Source organism: Lutra lutra, chromosome 6, assembly GCF_902655055.1.
Source record: "Lutra lutra chromosome 6, mLutLut1.2, whole genome shotgun sequence".
Lineage (NCBI taxonomy): Eukaryota > Metazoa > Chordata > Mammalia > Carnivora > Mustelidae > Lutra > Lutra lutra.
The window spans coordinates 66,817,281-66,841,564 of record NC_062283.1 but is presented as its reverse complement, the minus strand read 5'-3'; the positions used below and the strand labels follow the sequence as shown (position 1 = coordinate 66,841,564).

General features: G+C 41.5%; 2 protein-coding genes and 1 non-coding gene across 7 annotated transcripts in view; 2 read left to right on the top strand and 1 right to left on the bottom strand.

Annotated features, from left to right (window-relative positions):
- GLO1 (glyoxalase I) overlaps nt 1–4,878 on the bottom strand; it is a 32,055-nt gene extending 27,177 nt beyond the window's left edge. The window contains exon 1 of the mRNA XM_047735020.1: nt 4,689–4,878. Within this exon, the coding sequence (XP_047590976.1) occupies nt 4,689–4,772 (84 nt within the window). The 5' untranslated portion in view covers nt 4,773–4,878. The remainder of the gene's footprint in view (nt 1–4,688) is intronic.
- A 9,238-nt stretch (nt 4,879–14,116) lies between these two features.
- Nucleotides 14,117–24,284, top strand: part of DNAH8 (dynein axonemal heavy chain 8) — a 352,138-nt gene continuing 341,970 nt past the window's right edge. For 4 of the 5 annotated variants that reach the window (XM_047734783.1, XM_047734782.1, XM_047734781.1 and 1 more), the window contains exon 1: nt 14,117–14,326. The gene's annotated coding sequence lies outside the window, so the exon portion shown is untranslated. Of the gene's footprint in view, nt 14,327–23,660; nt 23,773–24,284 lie in introns of all 5 variants that reach the window. The other variant, XM_047734780.1, reaches the window with a different exon arrangement.
- Nucleotides 19,615–19,687, top strand: TRNAK-CUU (transfer RNA lysine (anticodon CUU)). Its single transcript has one exon. It is a non-coding gene; the product is annotated as a tRNA-Lys (tRNA).

Sequence of the window (24,284 nt, the reverse complement as noted above, 5' to 3'; positions counted from 1 at the left end):
GATGCAATGTGCCTATCAAGTTATTTTTTATCATAAGCAATATTGCTAAGCAACAAACACCATTTCTGTTTCTTGGGAAATAGCTAGAGTTAACCAAATTATCAAATTCTCATCAAAAGGTTCAGGGCTTAACTCTTCACCCCTAGGTATCCCATCTCCTGTAAAACAAAAAATGGATCAAGTTTTTTTTTTTTCCTGACTTTTTTAAAGTCACAAGTGCCTTTTGGAAATACAAGCATATCTGAGGGGAACAAAATTGTTTTCTATGTAAGAGCTGGAGCACATGGTTGATGTACAAGATGGTTTGATATATTTTTTTCTTCACTATCTTCCTCTTTCCAGTGTTATTTGCCTGACTCAACCTATGCCAGAATGTGATAAATTGTTCCTGAAAATAATTCAGCCACTCCTTTACATTTATTCTATCTTATCTACATTGGTTTCATGTGGTTCTTTCCTTCCCACTCTATAATTCAACAGCCAAAGCTGTACTTCAAGTATACTCACCCTACAGATAAGGGAGGCAGAAACAGCTAGGAGACACAAAGGAAATTTTTTAAAATTTTAAAATTACCTGTGATATTAGGAAACATAACTGCCAGACTGCTCTTACAACAGATAACAGAAACAGGAAAATCCTAGAAGCCCTCAGGATCACAAGGCCTTTAAAAATCTTGTGCAAAGGGAGGGAAAACACATGAGTGTGAGAGAAATAATTCTTCAGAAGCAATATGGTTCAAATACTGGCTCTACCACCATTACTTAAGTAAATCATTACTTTTCTTGAACCTTAGTTTTCATATCTTTAGAATAGGGATAATTATAGTTCTCAGCTTGTAGGGTTGAGTTGCAAAGTATACGGGATAATGCATGAAAGTACTTAGCATAGTGTCACTAGAATCCCTTGTCAGCCCAAGTCAGATACCTGGAGTCTTCCTAGATTTCTTCCTTCCCACTTCTCTCTAATCCAGCCCAAGTGTCCTACCAACTTGACTCCTTAAATTCCTTTGGGCTCTTGCTCGGTGTCTTTCTAATGAGCATTATTTTCCTCAAGTGCTTTTGAGCTACTACTTCCTCCCTGGTCTCTGCTTCTTACAGGCTTACCTAGATACAATCCTAGATGCAATCCACTCCCCATAAAGTACCACAGTCATCTTCCTATAGTGAAACCCAACTGTGTCATTTCTGGATTAAAAATCATTACTTCAAAAAAAATCATTACTTCAGGGGTACCCAGGTACCTCAGTAGGTTAAGCATCCAACTCTTGGTTTTGGCTCAGGTCAAGATCTCAGGGTTGTGAGACTGAGCCCTGCATTGGACTCCATGCTCAGGGTTATTCTGCTTGGGATTCTCTCCCTCTCCTGTCCCTCTACCCCCTCCTCCCCCGACACCCTACGTACTCTCTCTCTCTCAAATAAATAAAATAAAAATCATTCCTTTAGTGGTACTTCACAGCTTATAAAGGAAAGTCCCAAAGGCAAGCACATGTGGTTATTGCATACTTCTCTAACTTCATCACTTGTTAGCAGTCCCCTAAACTGTTCATTTTGAATGTTTCTGGTACACTTTTATCAGTTTAAAAGGAGAGCATGCACCTCCTATAAATATGTATTTATTTTAATTATATACACATACAAATATACTAATAAAACATATATATTATAAAATATATTTACCAAATAGAAATCTTTACAGGGTGAGAAAAATAAGCATAATGGGGTGGGGGGATGCTCATATTTTCTTTGAGCATCCGGATGATTGTCTTGCATACCTTCCCCTCAACTTCCACTGCTTACAACTTCAGTCTTGTGTCATCTGTAGATTCCTGCCTGCATCAGTTCTCTGATGTCTTGTACTTTTTATATTTACTATGATTCTCTCTGCCTAGAACAGTCATTCATCCATCTGGCCATTCCCCTTCCTTCCTCCTTTCCATTCTCTCTTCCACCTACCCCTGCACCCAATTCTACCTAGCTACTTCCTCTGTATTTGGTAAAACTAAGCTTAAGTGTCACCAACACTCAAAGTTTTCCCTTACCACTCAGATGGGATAAGACTTCAAATTATTACATTAAAGGACACTGATAGAGACTATTAAAAAAAATTTTTTTTTCAGGAGATTATCACTTGGGAAAAGAAGTATTTGGCCTCATGAAGACAGCTGGCCAATAAGACTACCCAGGAAGTGGTATGACTGGACATTCCTTGGCCAAGGACAGGCCAAGGAATGTCCTTCATGACAAAGATGCAGACAATCAATAGGAAAGTTGATGTTCTACCACCACTACCCTCTCCTTTCCAAACCAGGCCCTCACCACTTATTTCATCTTCTGGAAGAACCTTTCAGGTTGCCTCATCACCTCCAGGCCTGGAGTCCTCCAAAGTACTCTATAAAATGCTTTCAAATCCTGAATGATTCCCTGCTACTTATTTAAATCCAGCTTTCTTAGATGTGACATTCAGAGCTCTCTCATTGAAAGGGAGGCTTCAACCTCCCATTCTAGCCTTTTCCACCACAGCTCCACTGTTTAGATAACCTAAACTTCAGAAACATGTAATTCGCCTCTCCAAAACACGCCTGCACTGCATCTTTCTGCATCTCACTGTATTTGCTCAGGTCTTTCTTCCACCTAGAATGTCCCCGTCCACGTAACTCAGTCTCCTAGATGATTCTGGAACCCTACTCATCTTTCAAGACCTAGGCCCACCCCCACCTTCTGGCTGATGTATTCCCTGATCCCGAGTTCAACTGTATCACTTTTCATAGTTTAGAGAAAAATAATAGACTTAATCCTCCTTGCAGCTCTCTTCATATTGCTTTTTTACAAACTCAGCCCTAGTGCCCTGCTAAGATCACTACAGCCAATGGCAGATCTGGGGATTTGAATGTAGGTCTTCAAACATCAAATACCCCAGGTATATAACATAGCACAGAGGCTACCTTCCAAAATTTCTTGCACTCCCAGGGTACTTTATAATTTAACAGCACATTAATCCCAGCTCCGTCTTATGTTGGAGTTGGTGTCCTTTTGGTGAAGAGACCTCATCTTGTTCATCCCAGTACCCCCCCAAAACCCCCATCAGGCTGAATTTAATTCACTTAGGTCTTTTACTTTGTGTCAAGTTCCAAAATTGCTGAAGTCAGTACTCCAGAAGCAGAACAAGGGTGGAAGTTGAGAGTGCAGGTACCTCTCTGGACAAGTTACTCGGTATTTCTATGCTGGAGTCTCCTTATTTGTAAACTAGAGATAATAATTATGCCTTCTTCATAGGGTTGTCCTGAGGACTAAATTAAGTAATGTACTTCAAACAACAATGCAGGACCTGGCACACTCGAGTTATGCCAGCTGCCACTACATATCAATTTTACGTCCCCCACATGGTATTTCAGGACCAAAAATTATTAATTTTAAGAAGTAATTACTCCATATAACCAAGAGAAATTTCAATGATGTGTAGTTTAAGTTAAGAATGCAAGAAAATGTATTTAACAAATTTTCTAAAGGTATCTCTGAAATATTTTTAAATAGTCCCATACACAAAATCCCCAGTTATCTAGGACACTAATTTATACTGAATGGCTCAGTTTATATTATGTGAAATAACTAGGTACTTATATTACATAATAATAATACATTAGAGGGTATACAAGGGAAATGAGTGTAGGAGGGAATGTTATTTCATTTTCTTTTTTCCCCCTGAACTTTGCAGTGACTACTACTTTTCCTAAGTTCCAGGCGCCAGTCAAAAGCTTTAGCAATCAGAGGTGTCTGACTCTTCACCCCGAAGACAAAGAGCAAGCAGGGGGCAAACTCATCGACAGATATTCAATCCTCAGGAATTCAGAAATTCCCCCATCGAATGAAAAAAAAGTACAAAGGCGTTTACTGACACGGACACTGCAATAAACCCCCCAAGCGGCTGCCGTGTCAAACCTTGCCAGCGTGGAGGCACCACACCTGAGTGAGTTACCCTGACTCAGTGCAGACATGTTAAGCAAGCCGGAGGGATGCAACAGGTCATTCCTCTTACTGGGTCTCTGTTGCGATGAGAGGGTCGGTGAAGGAATCCCCAAGATTCCCCTTGGATCTAAGCTTCACGATTACTGTCACTTCTCCTGGGGCCACCAAGCACAGGGAGGACAGAAGTGTGGCCGTGAGCAATCATAAAAACCAAGCAAAGGCGAACTCTGGGGCGCGGTTAAACTCGGCGGGATCCAGGATTAGTTTGCAGGAGTTAAGCCAGCAGCCAGAATAGGCTGGGAGGGGCCAGCGTGGATTAGAGACCTTCGAACCTGGACTGCGAGTTCTGAAGCTGCTCTCACCCGCCATAGCTATTGACCCGAGGAACACGCACACCAGAGTCAAGGGATCTGATTCGGGGCTGGCCGTGGCTTCTAGTTACCGTCCCAAAATAAACAAGTTAATGCAAGCAGGGTCGCACTCTCTGGGGAAATGGATCCTCTCACGATCTCCTACTGGACACCCCTAGCCCTAGTCCTTCATCCGACCCATTCTGGTCCGCCCCAAGCGGCGGGAGCTGCAGCCGCGGCCCGATGGCGTTCGAACCCAGCCGGAGCGGGGCCTAGCTGAGCCAGGGGATGAGCTTCCCACGTCTCCCCCGACACCCCGCTCCGCTCCGCCCGGCCCCGGGGCAGCTACTCAGGAGAAGTAGGTTCTGCGCCAACCTTGGTGCTGGGATCCGGGTCAGAGCAGCAACCGAGGGCAGCCTCGTCGGTGAGGCCGCTGGATGCAGGCTGCGGTTCTGCCATGGCCGCAATGCTGTTTCACCGACTACGGTCCCGAGAACAGAACAGTCACCCACACTCCTCCCGGCCGGGTGCTGCCTTTAACTCGAGACGCCGAGAGGGCGCCGCGGGGAGGGCGGTCGCTGATTTCCAGCCAATCGTTGCACAGAGAGCAAGTTGGCTTTCTGCTGATTGGGTCCCAGTGAATCAGCCTCCGGCCACAGGACTCTATCCCAAGACTACAAGTCCCAAGGTGCCTTGCTCTTGAGGGGGCGGGGGAGATACAAAAAAATCTTGCCGAGTGGAAAGCGTGATTTCTCAGTATTGCTCGTTGATCTTGTTTGTGTTTAATTGTTAAAGTTCAGGAAACACCCATACCTCCCTGTTGCAACTTGGTAGGAAATTGGAACCTGATGGAAAGAGAACTGGGAGCTATCCTTTTTTAAAGTATAAGAATTCAAAAGTATTTTCTCAGTTTAAGCCGTACAGGATAATTAAAACAACTCTGATTTGGTCGAAAATCCAGGTTCGAGTTTTGGTTCCACTATTTATACGCTATAGAAGCATGGAGTAATTACTGGCCCCTCTCTGAGCTTCCTTGCAGGATTTTGGTCGGGTTCAAATGAGATTTAAGTCACGGTTTCACTACTTACGTTCTACATTAATTTTTCTAAGGCATATATTTTTGTGTTCCTTGGAAGACTTAGTTATCACTGTTCTTTGATGACTGACACATAGCACATGGTCCATACATATTTCCTGTTGTTAGAAGACGAAATGATCATAATTAGTATAAACATAATTTAGAAAAGGGCTTTATGTTAATAAATTAATGTAGAATGAGATTTGACAAAGGGTTTTTAAGTGAATGGCAACGTCTATGTAAATTAGCAAGAAGATAGATGCATTTCAGGAATTTTGGTTGCAAGAAGTAGGGCAAAATGCAAGTTTATCTGGCTCGCCTAATCAAACTGAAGCAGGACAGGGGTGCTTCTGGGGCCAAACATCTAGCACCCGGCACTTGGCCAACACCAAGACATCTCTGCATATCTCATCTCAGCTTCTTTCTTCATCTCAACTTCATTTTGTCACACTTATTTATTTCTCCAGTCTAGAAACTTGGAGCTCTCAGCCTCTCAGCCTTTTACCTGAGAGAGAGGGACCACCTCCTTGAATTCCAGTTTGATAAGGTCCAAGGAGGAGCTATGATTGGCCTACACTAGGACCTGTGCTTATTCTTGTGCTCAGGGTACTGTGATTGGCAGCCAGGGTTAGAATCACCTGGTGGAAGTGGGAGAAGCAGCAGCTCCCCAAAAGGAGCTGTTCTTTTAAGAAGAGAGTAGGCAGTGTACTGGACCCACAAAACTTCAACATGGAAATAGACCTTAAAACTGCTAACCCAGGAACTGAGGCAACACAAACCCTCTGTACACTGTGTGTTACCACTGAATTTTTCCATAGGGAGCCCAGACAGAAGAAATTTGTCTGAGATATTTTACTGAAAAGACATCCTACACTGTTTTTTACCTCTAACCGTCTCATGAACTTCCCACAACATATGAGAGATAAACCATATAAGTGGATGGGAAGACTCCAGATCATAAAATATTGATTTGTAAATGAATCTATTAATGTGATACAGTTAAAAAAATGTTGATGGCTTTTTCATTGAACTGAATAAGCTGGTTCTAGATTCTATGTTTATTTACTTATTTTTTAAAAGATTTTATTTATTTATCTGAGAGAGAGAGCACACACAAACAGGGGGTAGAGGCAGAGGGAGAAGCAGGCTCCCCACTGAGCAGGGAGTCTGATGCAGGGCTTGATCCCAGGACCCCCAGGATTATGACCTGAGCTGAAGGAAGACGCTTAACTGACTGAGCCACCCAGGCATCCCTAGATTCTATTTTTAGATCCCCAACTAGGCAAGACACATTCAAAGAATCAATAAGTAGGGGAACCTACCCTTCTAGATAATAAGATTTATTATAAAGCTGCAATAAGTGTGATAATGACACAGGTAGGTATAAGCCAATAAAAATGGAAACTGTGGTAGGCAGCTCTAGATGACACAAATAATCCCCACCTCCAGGCATTCACAATCTTATGTTATCCCCTCCCCCCGAGTATGGATTTAGTGACTCACTTCTAAAGAACAGAATATGGCAGAAGTGATGGGATACCACTTCTGAGATTAGATTATATAGTGAGTCTTGTCTTGGGAGCACTTTCTCACTTTCTTTTTCTCCAGTCTCTCACTCAGAGGGTAAGCAAGCTGCCACATTGTAAGCAATACTGTAGAGAGACTCATGTGGCAAGGAACTGTTTGAGGTCTCTTGTCAAAAGCCAGTGAGGACCTGAAGCTGACCAACAGCCACATGTGTATGCTTAGAAGCAGTTCCTGTCCCAGTACAGCCTTGAGGTAACTGCTGCCTTGGTTAACCCCTTAATTTTGACCTTGTGAGAGTCCTTGAGCCAGAACAATCCATCTAGATCATTCCCAGATTCCTAACCCACAGAAACTATCAGATAACAAATTTTTGTTGTTTTTAGCTGCAAAGTTTTGGGGTAATTTGTTGTGTGGCAATACACAACTAAAATATACACACATACAAAAACTTGACATAGATCAGAGCTGGTACTGCAGATCAGTGTGGAAACGATCACTTTCTCAATGAATGGTGCTAGAACACCGTAGTTTATCTATATAAAAAAAAAAAAAAGAAAAGAATTCTTTATTTCAGGCCATAAAGTAAAACAGAAGTCCAAGTGTATTAAAAATATAAACATGAAAAAGCAAAACTTAAAAACAAAGAGCAAAATATCAGAGAACATGAATTTGTGCGTCAGACTTTGTGCTCAGCGAGGAGTTTTCTTGAGGATTCTCCCTCTCCCTCCCCCTGGGTCCCTCCCACCCCTCTCTAAAATAAATAAATAAGTATTTTAAAAAAGCAAACGAGATTCCTTTCATGGCTTTCAAATTGACAAAAAGTTAAAAACTAAAAGTGTGTTGATGTGCATATAGGGCACATAGGATCCATGAATAAGGATATATCCTTATATAGGATATATATATCCTATATCCTTATAGGATCTATGAATAAGCATATATCCTAGAGGATGATTGTGCCTACACTCTAAGTATAAGATACATGGTATGGGGGCGCCTGGGTGGCTCCATGGGTTGAGGCCTCTGCCTTTGGCTCAGGTCATGGTCTCGGGGTCCTGGGATTGAGCCCCGCGATGGGCTCTCTGCTCGGTGGGGAGCCTGCTTCCCCCCTCTTTCTGCCTGCCTCTCTGCCTGCTTGTGATCTCTCTCTCTCTCTCTGTCAGATAAATAAATAAAATCTTAAAAAAAAAAAGAGAGAGAGACATGGTTTGAATAGAAAAAATTAATAAAACCTAAAAGTGTCCAAAACCAAGAAAATGACTTTATTTTCATGCAGCAGAATGGTATACATAAGTGAAAATGAAGGAATCAGAGGAACATATTCCAACATGGATAAATCTCACAAATAAATGAAATAATTGAAAGTTGCTAAAGAATCCATATGGCACAACACCATTTTTGCAAAGTTTTAAATTGTGCAACAATATAATGCATTGGTTGGGGCTAAACACACTTCTAGTAAGGGGATCAGGAGGTGCCTGGGAATAAACCCACATTCAGGAACATGATTTCCCCTAAGAGATGATGGAGAAGAGGGGAGCGATATACTGAGGATTCAAATATTTTGACATCGTTTCATAACTATAGCCAACTTTGGATAAAAGGATAGTTGTATTATTCTTTATGTTTCTCTGTATATCTCAAATATTGTATAACATACTTCCAAAAACTGAAAGGGAATAAGCACTACATATAGAAATAAAAGGAAAGACAGCAATAATGGGGAAGGAGTAGGGTAGTATGGTCACTATTTGAGAAGACACAATTCCAAATAGAGCTTAGCAGTATTTCCTTTTTTGGTGAAGGGTTGTTAGTTTCCTACAGTTGACATAACACATTATCAATACCGTGGTGGCTTAAAACAACAGAAATTCAGGGGCTCCTGGCTGGCTTAACTAGTAGTGCATGTGAATCTTCATCTTGGAGTCATGAGTTCAAGCCCCGCATTGCGGGGAGAGTTTACTTAAAATAAATAAATAAGTAGGGGCACCTGGGTGGCTCAGAGGGTTAAAGCCTCTGCCTTCGGCTCAGGTCATGGTCCCAGGGTCCTGGGATCGGGCCCCACATTGGACTCTCTGCTCAGCAGGGAGCCTGCTTCCCCCCCACACCTACTTGTGATCTCTGTCAAATAAATAAAATCTTTTTAAATAAATAAATAAATAAATAAATAAATAAATAAATAAATAAATAGTGAAATTAAAAACAAAACAAAACCAGAAATGTATCCTCTCACTAGAGGCTAAAAGTATGAGATGAAGGTGTCAGCCTAGCTATACCTGCTACAAAGTTTCTGGGAGAGAATCCTTTGGCTCTTTCAGCTTTTGGTGGCTCCCAGTGTTCCTTGATTTATGGCAGCACAGTCTCTGACTGTGTCTTCATGTGGCTTTTTCCCTGAGTCTGAAATCTCTCTCCCCTTTCTCTTCTAAGGACACCAGTCATAGGATTAAGGATCTGTAACAGCAGCCCTACTGGCCTTAAGTGTTAACTTGCTTCAAATTTACGCACTCCTTGCTTACTGACCTAAGTCTTTTGATCTACAGTAGAACTAACTTACTTTCCTTGCAATTTGCAGACCACTGGCCTTGAGGAGTGAAAGACCCAACTTTCCCAGAAGATAAGATCTGACCACACTCAGAAACTGTAGCTACTGATGCCAGCATGTCTGTAAGGGTCATGTAGGCAAAAAACTAATGGTCTGGGCACCTGCTTCTTCTGCACATAGCCTCCTCCTTTTTCTGTTCCTCTCTCTTGAAAACCCTCCAGCTTCCCCTGGATGAAGAAGATGGTCTTTGAGACTTTAACCCACCCTGTACCCAAGTTACCACCTTCCTGAATGAAGCAACTATTCTTTTCCCACCATCACTTGTCTCTTGGATCACTCTGCTCAAGGATTGAGCAGCCAAACCTGAGTTGGGAACCCGTTCTCAGTCCTGTGACAATATCACTATTAGTGTATGGAGTAAAGAAAAAAAAAATACTGAACTGGTAATCAGAAGCCCTGAATTTTAGTCCTGGAACTGTGCTGGCTAATAACTCAACACATTAATTCTGAAACTCAGATTGTGAAACTGGTCTAGTCCGGGTGTCCTTATTTGTAAAATGAAATTCAGGAAATAAGATGATCTCTAAGTTCCCTCCCTGTTCCAAAAATCTATAACTTCACAATGAGTCGGTTTTCAAGCCTCATTGACTGGTGGAAAGATCACACTGTATTGACAGAAATAAAAATATCGAGACAATCAACTGAAAATGTCTGATGCTGTGGAGAATATGCAACTGCAGTACATGGATTATCAATATTTGTTACGTTATGATTGTCTAAACATGGCCGCAATTCAAATAGCCAACCATTCAAATAAAATACATATAAATATTGAATAACTGGGGCGCCTGGGTGGCTCAGTGGGTTAAGCCGCTGCCTTTGGCTCAGGTCATGATCTCAGAGTCCTGGGATTGAGCCCCGCATCGGGCTCTCTGCTCGGCGGGGAGCCTGCTTCCTCCTCTCTCTCTCTGCCTGCCTCTCTGCCTACTTGTGATCTCTCTGTCAAATAAATAAATAAAATCTTAAAAAAAAATAAATATTGAATAACTATCCACAGTTCATCCTTTCGAGCTTATCCTTCCAGGATTATTGGCTTATGGTTAAAACAACACATTTATACCTGTTTAGTTGTCTACTCTATTTGGTGAAAAAAAAAGAAAGAAAAGAAAAGAAAAAAGACTATCAGTGCAGAAATCTAAAACACAAAAGGCAATAGGAACCTAGGCAACTAATAAAATAATGTTCATTAGGGAAAATTAACCATAAAAAGTATTTTTTTAAAGATTTTATTTATTTATTTGGCAGAGAGAGAGAGAGATCACAAGCAGGCAGAGAGGCAGGCAGAGAGAGGGGAGGAAGCAGGCTCCCCGCAGAGCAGAGAGCCCGATGCGGGGCTCGATCCCAGGACCCTGAGATCATGACCTGAGCCGAAGGCAGCGGCTTAACCACTGAGCCACCCAGGCACCCCCATAAAAAGTATTTTAAACACACTCTGAGTAGATTTTCTAATCTTAATTTTAAATAACAAAAAGAAAAAAATATGTACAGGCCTTTTGCAGCGAAATGAATTTTGTGTCCCCCTAAAAATATGTCCAAGTTTTAACTCCTGGTACCTGTGAATATGATCTTATTTGGAAATAGGGTTTTTGCAGATGTAGTTAAGGATCTCAAGGTGAGATCATCGTGCATCTACAGGGGATCTATTTCCAGACAAAGAACTAGTTCCCTCATTATATTTTCAGGGTCTTGGGCAGTCTAAACATTTACTGTTTTATATATGCTACGTAGTGTTTTCTTTCTATTAAGCCTCAGGAAAACTCTCTGGATGGTGTGCTTTTCCCATATCTCAGGCATCCTTAGGAGTGTCATCATTTGGTAGTGTTCCATGAGCCTAGTTTTCTGCCAGAGGTAATGAAATTATTACACAGATCACAGTGCTACAAACCAAATGCACATCTTTATTTTTAAAATATTTTTAGATTTATTTTAGAGAGAGAGAACACCATCCCCCACATGAGCTAGGAGAGGGGCAGAGGGAGAAGGTGAGAGAGAATCCTCAAGCAGACTCTCTGCTGAGCCTGGAGCCTGATGGAGGGCTCGATCCCAGGACCCTGAGATCTTGACCTGAGCTGAAATCCAGAGCCGGCTGCTCAACCCACTCAGCCATTCAGTGCCCCTGCAATGCACCTCTTTAGAGCAAAAGCTCTGTCCACATTTAGCACAGTAATCTTTTCTTTCTTCCTTCCTTCTTTTTCTCCTCCTTCCATACCCCTTCCCTCCTTCCTCTTTCCTTCCTTTCTTCCTCCCTTCCTTCCTTCCTTTCTCCCTTCTTTCCTTCTCTCTCTTTCTTTCCATTCTTTTCTTACTTTCTTTCTTTCACAGTATTCTTTCCTTTCTTCCTTCCTTTTCTCCTTCTTCTCTACCCCTTCCCTCCTTCCTCCTTCCTTCCTTCCTTTCTCCTTTTCTTCCTTTCCTCTCTTACTCTTTCTTTCCACTCTTTCTTTTCTTTCCCTTCCTTCCTTCCTTTCCCTTTCCTTCTTTATTTCTTTTTTTTTTTTTTAAAGATTTTATTTATTTGACACAGAGAGAGATCACAAGCAGGCAGAGAGGCAGGCAGAGAGGCAGGCAGAGAGAGGAGGAAGCAGGCTCCCTGCTGAGCAGAGAGCCCGATGCGGGGCTCGATCCCAGGACCCTGAGATCATGACCTGAGCCGAAGGCAGCGGCTTAACCCACTGAGCCACCCAGGCGCCCCTCTTTCTTTATTTCTTAAATGGGGTTTGAACTCACGACCCTGAAGTCAAGACCTGAGCTGATGTCAAGAGTCAAACACTCAGCTAGACAGCCCAGCACAGTATTATTTCTTTAGAATATATTTTCAAAACGGGACTTTGTAGGTTAAGGCACATGGACATATTTAAGGCTCTTTAAAGGATGTAATATCCTGTAATTTGTTTCTTACTATATAAGAATATATAGATATAACTCTTACTGGGAAGATGGCAAGGATTAAACCATAAGTGCCAAAAATAGATGATGAGACAAAAAACAAAAACAAAAACAAAAACAAATGGGCCAGACAGAGACCCTTTATTACTCACAGCCCAATAAACAGTAGGAGCACCAAAGGAGAAGCCAGTTTTGGCTCCAGGTACCACCAGACAACACCATGGGCCCACGTGTGGGCAGTGGACTGGGAGGGAGCTAAGGAATCCAAGGCTAAGGGCTCATCATTTTTGTAGCAAGCAGTAAACAAGCCTGGGCCCCTCCCCCGGGGAAGTGAGCAGGTGCTCCTTAGTCCCACTGTGACTGCTGTCATCTACCTATGCACTAGCTAAAGAAACAGCTCGGAGTGAGAGGACAGTTAAGTCTTGTGGTCTGGTGTACTTGGGAATGTGTGCAGGGGTCCTGAGGGTCCCATAACTTCACACTGCATAATTGCTGCATGGTATTTCTTAACATAGGTAGACTGTTCAATTAAACTTTACCTGTGATTTTTATAATCATTGTTGGGTTTCAGGTTTTTGTTTTTGTTTTTTTTTTAAATCAGTTGGCAGATCTTCCAGTCCTCATTTTAGATTGACTTGCTCTATATTCAAAGATTGACTTTAATTCCTAGTTAAAGCAGACATCAGGCACACCTTGTCAGGGAGTTAGAAGAAAAACAGAAATGTACTGGAAATTGGAAGGGGAGGTGAACCATGAGAGACTATGGACTCTGAAAAACGATCTGAGAATTTTGAAGGGGTGGGAGGTTGGGGGAACCAGGTGATGGGTATTGTAGAGGGCACGGATTGCATGGAGCACTGGGTGTGGTGCAAAAATAATGAATACTGTTATGCTGAAAAAAAATTAAAAAAAAAAACCACAATGAGATATTACTTCACATGTGTTAGGATGGCCACTGTCAACAAATGAACGAAGACAAAAAAAAAAAACAAACAAATATTAAAGCTGATACAGAGAAAAAAAAAAAAGAAATGTACTGGAAAGAGAAGGGAGGGTGGGCTTTGAAAACAAGTCTGTTTTCTTCAGAGTTCTGTTCTCTGTATTACCAGTCGCAGGTTTCTGAGCAAACAAATTAAACAGAAAAGATTTAATATTCTCAAGTGAAACACTAAGTAACTTCAGAAAGTGTAACGGTCACAGGGGCGCGCTGGACGGACTCAGTCGCTGGAGGGGAGCTGGGGACTCTTGATCTCAGTGCTGAGAGTTGGAGCCCACCCACCTTCAGTATAGGGTCTACTAAAAAGTAAAACAAAAAAACTTGGGGTGCCTCAGTGTTGGCACCCCAAGTTGGTTAAGCGTCTGCTGCAGGCAGGTCATGACCCTGGGGTCCTGGGATTCAGCCAGCATTGGGTGCCCTGCTCAGCGGGGAGCCTGCTGCTCCCACTGCTTGTGCACTCTCCCTCTTAAATAAAATCTTTAAAAATTTTTTAAAACTTTTACAAAAAAATATAAACGTCCTTGAAAAGCTACTTCCCTGTCCTTCCTCTCTCAAAGCACACCTTGGAATTCTCCCCAGGCCCCGCCCTCCTCCATTTTCCCCTCCAGGCAGTTGCCCTTTAGTGAACCGGGCCTCTTCGCGGTGTTTCACTTCTCCCGCTGCTGGAGTACGGTAGGGTACCGGCCCCGCCGAACTGCGCGCGGGGGCGGGGGTCGCGGAGCCCCTCACCCGCAGCCCCGCACCCCGGACCCCGCAGGGAGCAGCGCCCCCCTGACCCCGCGCGGGGCGCCCCAGCGAGAACCGGTGTGGACTCCCAACGGCCGAGCCTCGGCGGCCAGCGAGCCAGACGCAGCTCCCCCGGCGCAGCGCGGCCCCCTGGCCCGCCTGGGTGACTGGCGGGTGGCGGCGGCGAGTCGCGGCAGGTGAGTGCGGCACCGGCTCCTGCCCCGTGCCCGGCCGGCTCTCCTCCCTGGGTGGGGACTGGAGTCGGTGCTAGAATTCAGTGTCTCACCTCCCCGCTAGTCCTCCCGACCAGCCCAGTCAACCCCCTGCTGCAGAACCGCTGCTCCGTCACCGCCGCCTGCGAATCCCAGTGTGTTCCCTGGACGACCGACCTCACCCCTTTCCCCCTTTTAAGAAGTCAAAAGTAAGACAGACAAAATATCTCTCCCTCCAGGTTTGTGTTTTCAACCTCTCTCTTCCTCACTCCCTTGTACCCCAAAAGTCTCATCACCGAACTTAGCACTTTTCCCAAGGAAGCGCTGCCTTTTCCTGCTTTCTGGCATTTACACTCTGCTGTCTCCCCACTTCTGGCCTAGAATAGTCCCCTCTTCCTTGTTCTCACGACAACTCTTCAGACCCAACTCAAATACCATTTTCTCTGTCAGGGTTTTCCTGAAGTCTCTTTTTCTGCCAGTCTCAGCCCTTTGCTAATTCAGCTTTTCTCATGGTGTGTGTGTTTAATGGTTTGTCCTCCCAATCTGTGCGTTTTGCTTCCGGGGGAGCCTCTTAGTTTTACGCGTCGCTACAGTGGCTGAGCGCACGGAAGCCCCTCCACAGTCACGAATGAACTAATGCGTGAAGGGATAGGGTTACAGAAATGGGTACAAGAAAAAGGAGTGTGGTTGAAGTGGCCCTACGCTGAGCACACCAGTGTACCAACCTGCTCGCTTCAATACTCCTATGGGTGGAGAAGTCCCACTGTCCTGTGGCTCCTGAAAATGAGCAGGGATGACTTTGTGGACATGCAATTAACGTTCACATTGGACTTAAGGAGAAGGGATGGTGGAATTTTAGAATGATTGCCTGTGGCATCAAGTTGTCTGTGGAGGAGGTGGGGGAGGGGAAAGAGATGAACAGGCGATTATCCTGAATTCCTTCTGCACCAACTGATGGCCAGCCAAGTATGAACACCTAGAGCCAGGACCTGCCTCTTTTTTTAGCAAGTAATCTTGCTACCTCGGAAAATTCATGGGGAATTTAAGGTTCTAAATATTAATGTTGGAGGAGAAAATTTAAACACCTATTGTATGTTGTATATGATACATACACATATGAGTAAAATATATAATGTGTAAAATATATAAAATCATTATTTTATGATCTTCTAAAAGTTATAGAATTGAAAAGCACAACTCCTCCCCTAGTTTCCCCCTCTCTCTTTCTCTTTCAAGGTGATCATTGTTGATAAATTATTGTGTATCTTCCCCAGAAAACTTTTAATGTGTTTCATCAAACCTAAACTATTACCGATTATAATTTTATCTAATTACACAAATGCAAATTATATATATATGTGATTTTATGAAGGAAAAAATGTGAGGAAAGAAAAAAGTGTTGCCAATTAAGACTTTTTAAAATGTGCATCTTAGTACAGATGTAGTAAAAAGTAGGGCCACATGCACCCCAATGTTCATAGCAGCAATGTCTACAATAGCCAAACTGTGGAAAGAGCCAAATGCCCTTCAACAGATGAATGGATAAAGAAGTGGTCCATACACAGACCTGTACCCCTGGGGCTAATAATACATTATATGTTTATAAAAAAAATTAAAAAATTAAAAAAAAGAAGTGGTCCATATATACAATGGAATATTACTCAGCCATTAGGATGAATACATAACTTTTTCATCAACATGGATGGAACTGGAGGAGATTATGCTAAGTGAAATAAGTCAAGCAGAGAGAGTCAATTATCATATGGTTTCACTTACTTGTGGATCATAAGGAATAACATAGAGGACTTTAGGAGAAGGAAGGGAAAAATGAAGGGGGGAATCAGAGGGGAAGAAGAACTATGAGAGACTATGGACTCTGGGAAACAAACTGAGGGTTTTTGAGGGGAGGAGGATAGGGGAATAAGGGAGCCTGGTGATGGGTATTAAGGAGGGCACATATTGCATGGACCACTGGGTTTATACACAAACAATGAATCATGGAACACGACATCAAAAACTAATGATGTACTGCATGGTGACTAACATAACATAATAACAAAAATGTGCATCTTAGAAAAGACAAAATATCATATATATAGTTTTTAAAATGAATACAATTGGTATTATGCAGTGTACTGTGCCTTCCTTTTTTCTTTCATGAAAAATGTGTTAGAGATCTTTCTATATCTGTATATGTAGCTCTGCCTCATTCTTTTTACTGCTAGGGTCTGTATTAAAACTCTATTGAACAGGATACTGTTACCAAACTCAGACTTGACTGTGTACCCAAAGAGCAGTAAGCCAATGGCTAACACACCAGTTTTGAAGCTTTATTATTAGAAGGGCAGCCCAACAGGAAGGCAGGGGTTGTTCCCAAAGCTGCTTTTCCCTGAATCAAATTCAGACATACAATGGGTCCTTTATTAAGGGATATTTTGTTTATTTCCAGGAAATGTGTTTCTTTTTGTGCTTATTTTTGCTATTATAAACCCGTTGCAGTAAATAATTAACCTTCTCTGTATACATACATACATAAAAATGGATATAATGTGTATAATGTAGTAAGCTAATTTATATTTACAAAGATTGTCCCATTTCAACTATGTACTCTTCAAAATTTTGCTACAATTTTTAGGAATTCTATATAAAGTAGTTGTATATATTTCCAACTTAAAATGAAATAGTTGCATTGCTCTTTGGAAGTGGTAAGCTGATATTTTATATTTACAGTTCATTGCATGCCAAGTACAACTTGACATTTGAAAACCACGTAGAAAATGCATCTCAGATAATTTTTTTTTTTTTTTTTTAAATTTTTATTTTTTTCAGCATAACAGTATTCATTATTTTTGCACCACACCCAGTGCTCCATGCAATCCGTGCCCTCTACAATACCCACCACCTGGTGCCCCCAACCTCCCACCCCACACCCCTTCAAAATTCTCAGATCGTTTTTCAGAGTCCATAGTCTCTCATGGTTCACCTCCCCTTCCAATTTCCCTCAACTCCCTTCTCCTCTCCATCTCCCTTTGTCCTCCATGCTATTTGTTATGCTCCACAAATAAGTGAAACCATATGATAATTCACTCTCTCTGCTTGACTTATTTCACTCAGCATAATCTCTTCCAGTCCCGTCCATGTTGCTACAAAACTTGGGGATTCATCCTTTCTTTCTTTTTTTTTTTTTTTTTTTTTTTTTTTTTGCAGCTTTATAAACATATATTTTTATCCCCAGGGGTACAGGTCTGCGAATCGCCAGGTTTACACACTTCACAACACTCACCATAGCACATACCCTCCCCGATATCCATAACCCCACCCCCTCTCTCAACCCCCTCCCCCCATCAACCCTCAGTTTGTTTTGTGAGATTAAGAGTCACTTATGGTTTGTCTCCCTCCCAATCCCATCTTGTTTCATTTACTCTTCTCCTACCCCCTCGACCCCCCATGTTGCATCTCCTCTCCCTCATATCAGGGAGATCATATGATAGTTGTCTTTCTCCGATTGACTTATTTCGCTAAGCATGATACCCTCTAGTTCCATCCACGTCGTCGCAAATGGCAAGATTTCATTTCTTTTGATGGCTGCATAGTATTCCATTGTGTATATATACCACATCTTCTTTATCCATTCGTCTGTAGATGGACACCTAGGTTCTTTCCATAGTTTGGCTATTGTAGACATTGCTGCTATAAACATTCGGGTGCACGTGCCCCTTCGGATCACTACGTTTGTATCTTTAGGGTAAATACCCAGCAGTGCAATTGCAGGGTCATAGGGTAGTTCTATTTTCAACATTTTGAGGAACCTCCATGCTGTTTTCCAGAGTGGTTGCACCAGCTTGCATTCCCACCAACAGTGTAGGAGGGTTCCCCTTTCTCCGCATCCTCGCCAGCATCTGTCATTTCCTGACTTGTTAATTTTAGCCATTCTGACTGGTGTGAGGTGATATCTCATGGTGGTTTTGATTTGTATTTCCCTGATGCCGAGTGATATGGAGCACTTTTTCATGTGTCTGTTGGCCATCTGGATGTCTTCTTTGCAGAAATGTCTGTTCATGTCCTCTGCCCATTTCTTGATTGGATTATTTGTTCTTTGGGTGTTGAGTTTGCTAAGTTCTTTATAGATTTTGGACACTAGCCCTTTATCTGATATGTCATTTGCAAATATCTTCTCCCATTCTGTCAGTTGTCTTTTGGTTTTGTTCACTGTTTCCTTTGCTGTGCAAAAGCTTTTGATCTTGATAAAATCCCAAAAGTTCATTTTTGCCCTTGCTTCCCTTGCCTTTGGTGATGTTCCTAGGAAGATGTTGCTGCGGCTGACGTCGAAGAGGTTGCTGCCTGTGTTCTCCTCGAGGATTTTGATGGATTCCTTTCTCACATTGAGATCCTTCATCCATTTTGAGTCTATTTTCGTGTGTGGTGTAAGGAAATGATCCAATTTCATTTTTCTGCATGTGGCTGTCCAATTTTCCCAACACCATTTATTGAAGAGGCTGTCTTTGTTCCATTGGACATTCTTTCCTGCTTTGTCGAAGATGAGTTGACCATAGAGTTGAGGGTCCATTTCTGGGCTCTCTATTCTGTTCCATTGATCTATGTGTCTGTTTTTGTGCCAGTACCATGCTGTCTTGATGATGACAGCTTTGTAATAGAGCTTGAAGTCCGGAATTGTGATGCCACCAACTTTGGCTTTCTTTTTCAATATTCCTTTGGCTATTCGAGGTCTTTTCTGGTTCCATATAAATTTTAGGATTATTTGTTCCATTTCTTTGAAAAAAATGGATGGTACTTTGAGAGGAATTGCATTAAATGTGTAGATTGCTTTAGGTAGCATAGACATTTTCACAATATTTATTCTTCCAATCCAGGAGCATGGAACATTTTTCCATTTCTTTGTGTCTTCCTCAATTTCTTTCATGAGTACTTTGCATCTCAGATAATTTTGCTAGAGGAAGAATTCTATACTTCCCCTAAACAAAATCCCCCCAAATGGGCAGTGGTTGGTTGTTTGCTTGTTTATTTATTTATTTATTTAGAGTGTCTCAGATACATGATTTACTTAAAAATGTTAAACCATAACAAAGTATTTGGAATTTATTTCTCAGTCACAATAGTAATTAATACCTGGTTATCAGTTTCCTTACATTCAGCGTTTGTTCCCAGACTACTAACCATAAAGACTCTTTAATGTTCACAAAATAAGAGCTTATCCTAAAAAAGAAAAAAAAAAAAAAAGAGCTTATCCTGTCTTTTGCCTGAAATATTGGGGCACCTGGCTGGCTCAGCGGGTAGAGCATGTGACTCTTGATCTCAAGGTTGTGGGTTCGAGCCCCATGTTGGGTGGAGAGATTACTCAAAAATAAAATCTTTAACAGAAAGAGAAGTAGATGTGTCAGCCCTCAGTAGAGCACAGGTTAAACTCTTCACTCAGAACATGTATCTGGGAGGCACCTGGATGGCTCAGTGGGTTAAAGCCTCTGCCTTTAGCTCAGGTCATGAGCTCAGGGTCCTGGGATCGAGCCCCACATCAGGCTCTCTGCTCGGCAGGGAGCCTGCTTCCCCCTCTCTCTCTGCCTGCTTCTCTGACTACTTGTGATCTCTGTCTCTGTCAAATAAATAAATAAAATCTTTAAAAAAAAAAAAGAAAAAAAACATGTATCTGGGAGTATTCTAATGTTTCAGAGATTAAATGTTTTTTTAAATTTTTCCTTAAATAATTTCACATGAATTCTAAGAAAATTAAGAGGACACACATAGAGGTGGAAAGAGTATACAGGCTATGGTGAAATATGGTTACCTGAGCCGAAGCTATAGATTATGTTTATTAGATTACCATACAAGCAGAGTAACTGACAATGACCTCTTCCTGTGTATTTTATGATAAATTTGACATATTCTTTTTTAAAAAGATTTATTTATTTTAGAGGTGGGGGCAGGTAGGAGCAGAGGGAGAGAGAAAGAATCCTGAAGCAGACTCCCCAGTGAGCACAGAGCCTGAACCAGGCTCTGTCCCAGGACCCTGAGATCCTGACCTGAGCCAAATCAAGTGTCAGTGGCTTAACCGACTGAGCCACCCAGGCACCCCTGGACAAATTCTTGATTAGGAGATTTTCAGAACTACTTATGGGTGCTAGAAAAAAAGCACTGGTAGAACTCTGCCAATTTCCTAACATGTTAACAGTAAGATCTGTGCTTTATAAAGACCACATTTTATTATTCATGATTTATTTATTTTAACTGATTCTGAATCTTTGCTGTTTGTAGTCTTTTGGAAGAACAAATAAAATACAGCATAATTCTAAGCTTTATTTTTTTTTCCTAGACAGCTTCTCCCCTTTTTGATCTCTTCATAGCTTTTCATGCCTTTACCTCTTTTCTTTTCTCTCTACATTACTTCCTTCTCTTCTTATTGAATCCTACCTATTCTTCAAGGGCAGTTTATGTCCAAATCCTCTGTGGAATCCTCTTTGTCTATTTTGTCTTTACTAATTTTTTTCCTCTAAATTTTCTAGTAGAGCTCCACAATTTTATTTTATTTTTTATTTTTAAAAATATTTTATTTATTTGTCTGGGGAGAGAATGAGCAGTGGGAGAGGCAAAGGAGGGTGGGGAGAGAGAAAAGCAGACACCTTACTAAGCAGGAAGCCCAATGAAGCTAGATGCTAGGACTGCAGAGATCATGACCTGAGCCCAAGGCAGATGATTGATTAACTCAGGGAGCCACCCAGGTCCCCTGAGCTTCACAATTTTACCATTGATTGATTTGCAAAGATTACTTTTTCTCTCCAGTAGCATTGTGAATCCTGTCTTTTTTTTCTGCCTCCCAGAGTGAGTAACATAGCCCTAGGCATATATAACCACTTTGCATGGGGGCTGGGGCTTGGGCACCGGAAAGAGGGAGAAGCTTCCAGTTTTTTCCTTCCCTTTCTATACTTGTTTTCAGTGCAATTTCCTTCTCTAAGCCTATGGATTCAGCCTGATCTTAATAACCATAAATACTGTTAATCCAACTGATGATATTCAGGACAAAATTAAACATTTTCAGCTCTAATATTCTTTCTTTGCAAGATCACAAATAACTACTTGAGCAAAGGGGAGAGACTGGTACCTACAGATGGGTAAGAGTGTCTTAACTAATTCTATCTCTTTTTAACTTTTTTAATTTCAAAATGCTTTTTTTAAAAAATTTCCTGGTGAGTTTAAGAGGAAGTTTTCCAAACTAAAGCCTCTTGACAGATGGTCAATAAATTGGTCATTTCCTTTTTTTAAAAAAACTCTTTCTAGTATTTTTAATTTTATTACAATTTTTCTTAGGTAATCTCTCCACTCAGTGTGGGGCTTAAACTCATGACCCCAAGATCAAGAGTTACATGTTCTACTGACTGAGCCAGCCAGGAGCTCCAACTGGTCATTTCCTTAATGCAGTTGATCATATTTTCTTTTCTTTTTAAAAAAATAGCATTTTAAAATTGAGTTATATAATTACTTCACTAAGGCATACCCTTCAGTTGTTTTTATTATATGCACTGTGTTATACAACCACAGATAATCACTATCTAATCCCCAGAACATTCCATTACCTCAAAAAAGAAACCCAGGCCTATTAGCAGGTAGGCCCAATTCTTCCTTCCCCATTCTCTGACTTCCACTGATTTATTTTCTATCTCTATGGATTTGCCTTTTCTGGACATTTCATATAAATGGACTCATATAATATGTAGCCTTTTGTGCCTGGCTTCTTTCACTTGGTGTAATGTTTTCAAGGTCCATCCATGCTGTAGCATGGGACGGTCCTTCATTCCTTCTTACGACAGAATGATATTCCAAGGGTAAGGATATGCCACATTTATTTATCCATTTGTCACCTAACTCGGCATTTGGGTTGTTTCCAATTTGAGCTCAATATGAATAGTGCTGCCATGAACATTTGTATACAGATTTTTGTATAAACAGATAATACCAGTTCTCTTGGGTAGAATTGCTAGAATTCCAGCTAGGCCTGGAGGGACTGGCTTATTTGCTAATTCTATGTTTAGCTTTCTGAGGTACTGCCAAACTGTTTTCCTCAGAGGTGGCACAATTTTACATGTCCACCAACAATGTATGAAGATTTGAATTTCTCTACGACGTTCTCAGCACTTTTTAATGTCTTTTAAGAAAAAATTTAGAGCCATCCTACTGGGTGTAAAGTGCCATCTCATGGTGGTTTTGATTTGCATTTTCCTAGGGGCTAGTGGTATTGAGTGTCTTTCCATGCACTTGTTGGTCATGTGCTATAAATATATACATATTTATATATATATTATATATATTACATATTTATATATAATATATATATTTATTAATTAAGCATAGTTATATATGTCGCCAAGCATAGAACTTGGCATTTAGTTGTTGACAATTAATGGTACTTCCCCAGTCTTCTCCATGGAATGCATATGGATCCTACTAAGACCTACATTACATGACAGCTTCTCCTTAGAGAGTTCCTTCTTGAGTTTTCTCCACTGATGCTACAGATTCTTGTCCACTCCTTGGCTGGTTCTGTGGAAACCGTGAAGTGTTCATTGGTATGTTTGGCCTTCCTCATTAGGCTGTGAGCTTCCTGCCAAGGACTAGCAACTAAGGGTGAGAGAACAGTGCTGGTTTCAGGAATAGCCAGAGCTGCTGTCACCTCAGGCAGCACCTAGGGCAAAGGCAATGGAAGAAACTGGAGAGAGAGCTTAGAACCAAGTCAGGAAGCCCTTGGAGGACCCAAGGATTTGTATTTGGCATCCAGCAGAGAACTTTAAGCAGGGCAGTGATATGATATGATTGGAAGTTCAGAAAGATCATTTTTGTCTGTGCAATTGCGTAAGACCTGTACCTTCTCTGGATCTTAGTTTCATTAGCAATAAAGAGGGAGAGCTGAACTAGGTAATTTCTCAGGTTTTTTTTTTTTTTTCCCTACTTCTGAAATGATGTGCCATAAATCTCAGCTATCTGGACTCCTCAGGGAATGAACTGTGTTGGATAATAACATTTTATGAAAATTTAATCTGTGCCAACACTTAAAAAATAGTAGCCAATTTTAGTTGAAAAACGCATGAAGATTAATTACATACCTCCCTGACTTCTTAAATATAATATCATGATTCCATTTTCATCTTTCCTTGATGGCTTAAATAATAGTGGCTCTACAGTGGCTTAAATAACTCTGTGGCTCTAGACAGAGCACTGGTTGCCTGCAGAGAAGCTCTCCAGTCCTACTGAGCTCAGTTAGTGTATGTGTTTTACCATTACATTGAAATTAAAGTAAATTTTGCGTTGGTTTCAGAAACCAGACAACTATGCCTGTCAACATCCTTTGAGAGCAGGCATGATTCTCTTACTGAGTAAAGTGAACTGTTTTGCAGATTTCAAAAGTGCAGATTGGAGCAGAGTGACAGGTAGTTGCTATGACTTCACTAATATGTATCACTATACTTGTTCTTGATATACTGTAGTTAGGAGGATCAGCTCTGGGCCAATTTCAAGGGTAAACATGTAATGTGCACACAACTCCTCGGTATTGTAGATCACCCTGTGTCATGAAAACTTCTACACTTGTGTATAGAGCTTTTCTGATTGGGTAGGTCAGATTTATACTTCACATGATATTGCTTCCGGAAATAATCGCCATCACATTTTAGAGGCACATTGGGAAGGCCGTTATAAACAAAAAATCCATTGGAGTAAGTTGGGTGCTCAAAGTACAGTCGTTTTTCATTGGCTAAGTTGTGACCATCTCTTATTGGCTGGGCTGTTGCTGGGTGAGAGGAAAAGTCTTAGTCCCTCTGGGATAAGAAAGTAGTATCTGGATGCGACCTGGGGCTCTTCCTGTTTGGTCTGCAGTTCACAACCAGTGGTAGGGCTGGTAGGGTGAGAGCCTGTCCTTGCTGACATCCTGAATACATTCTAA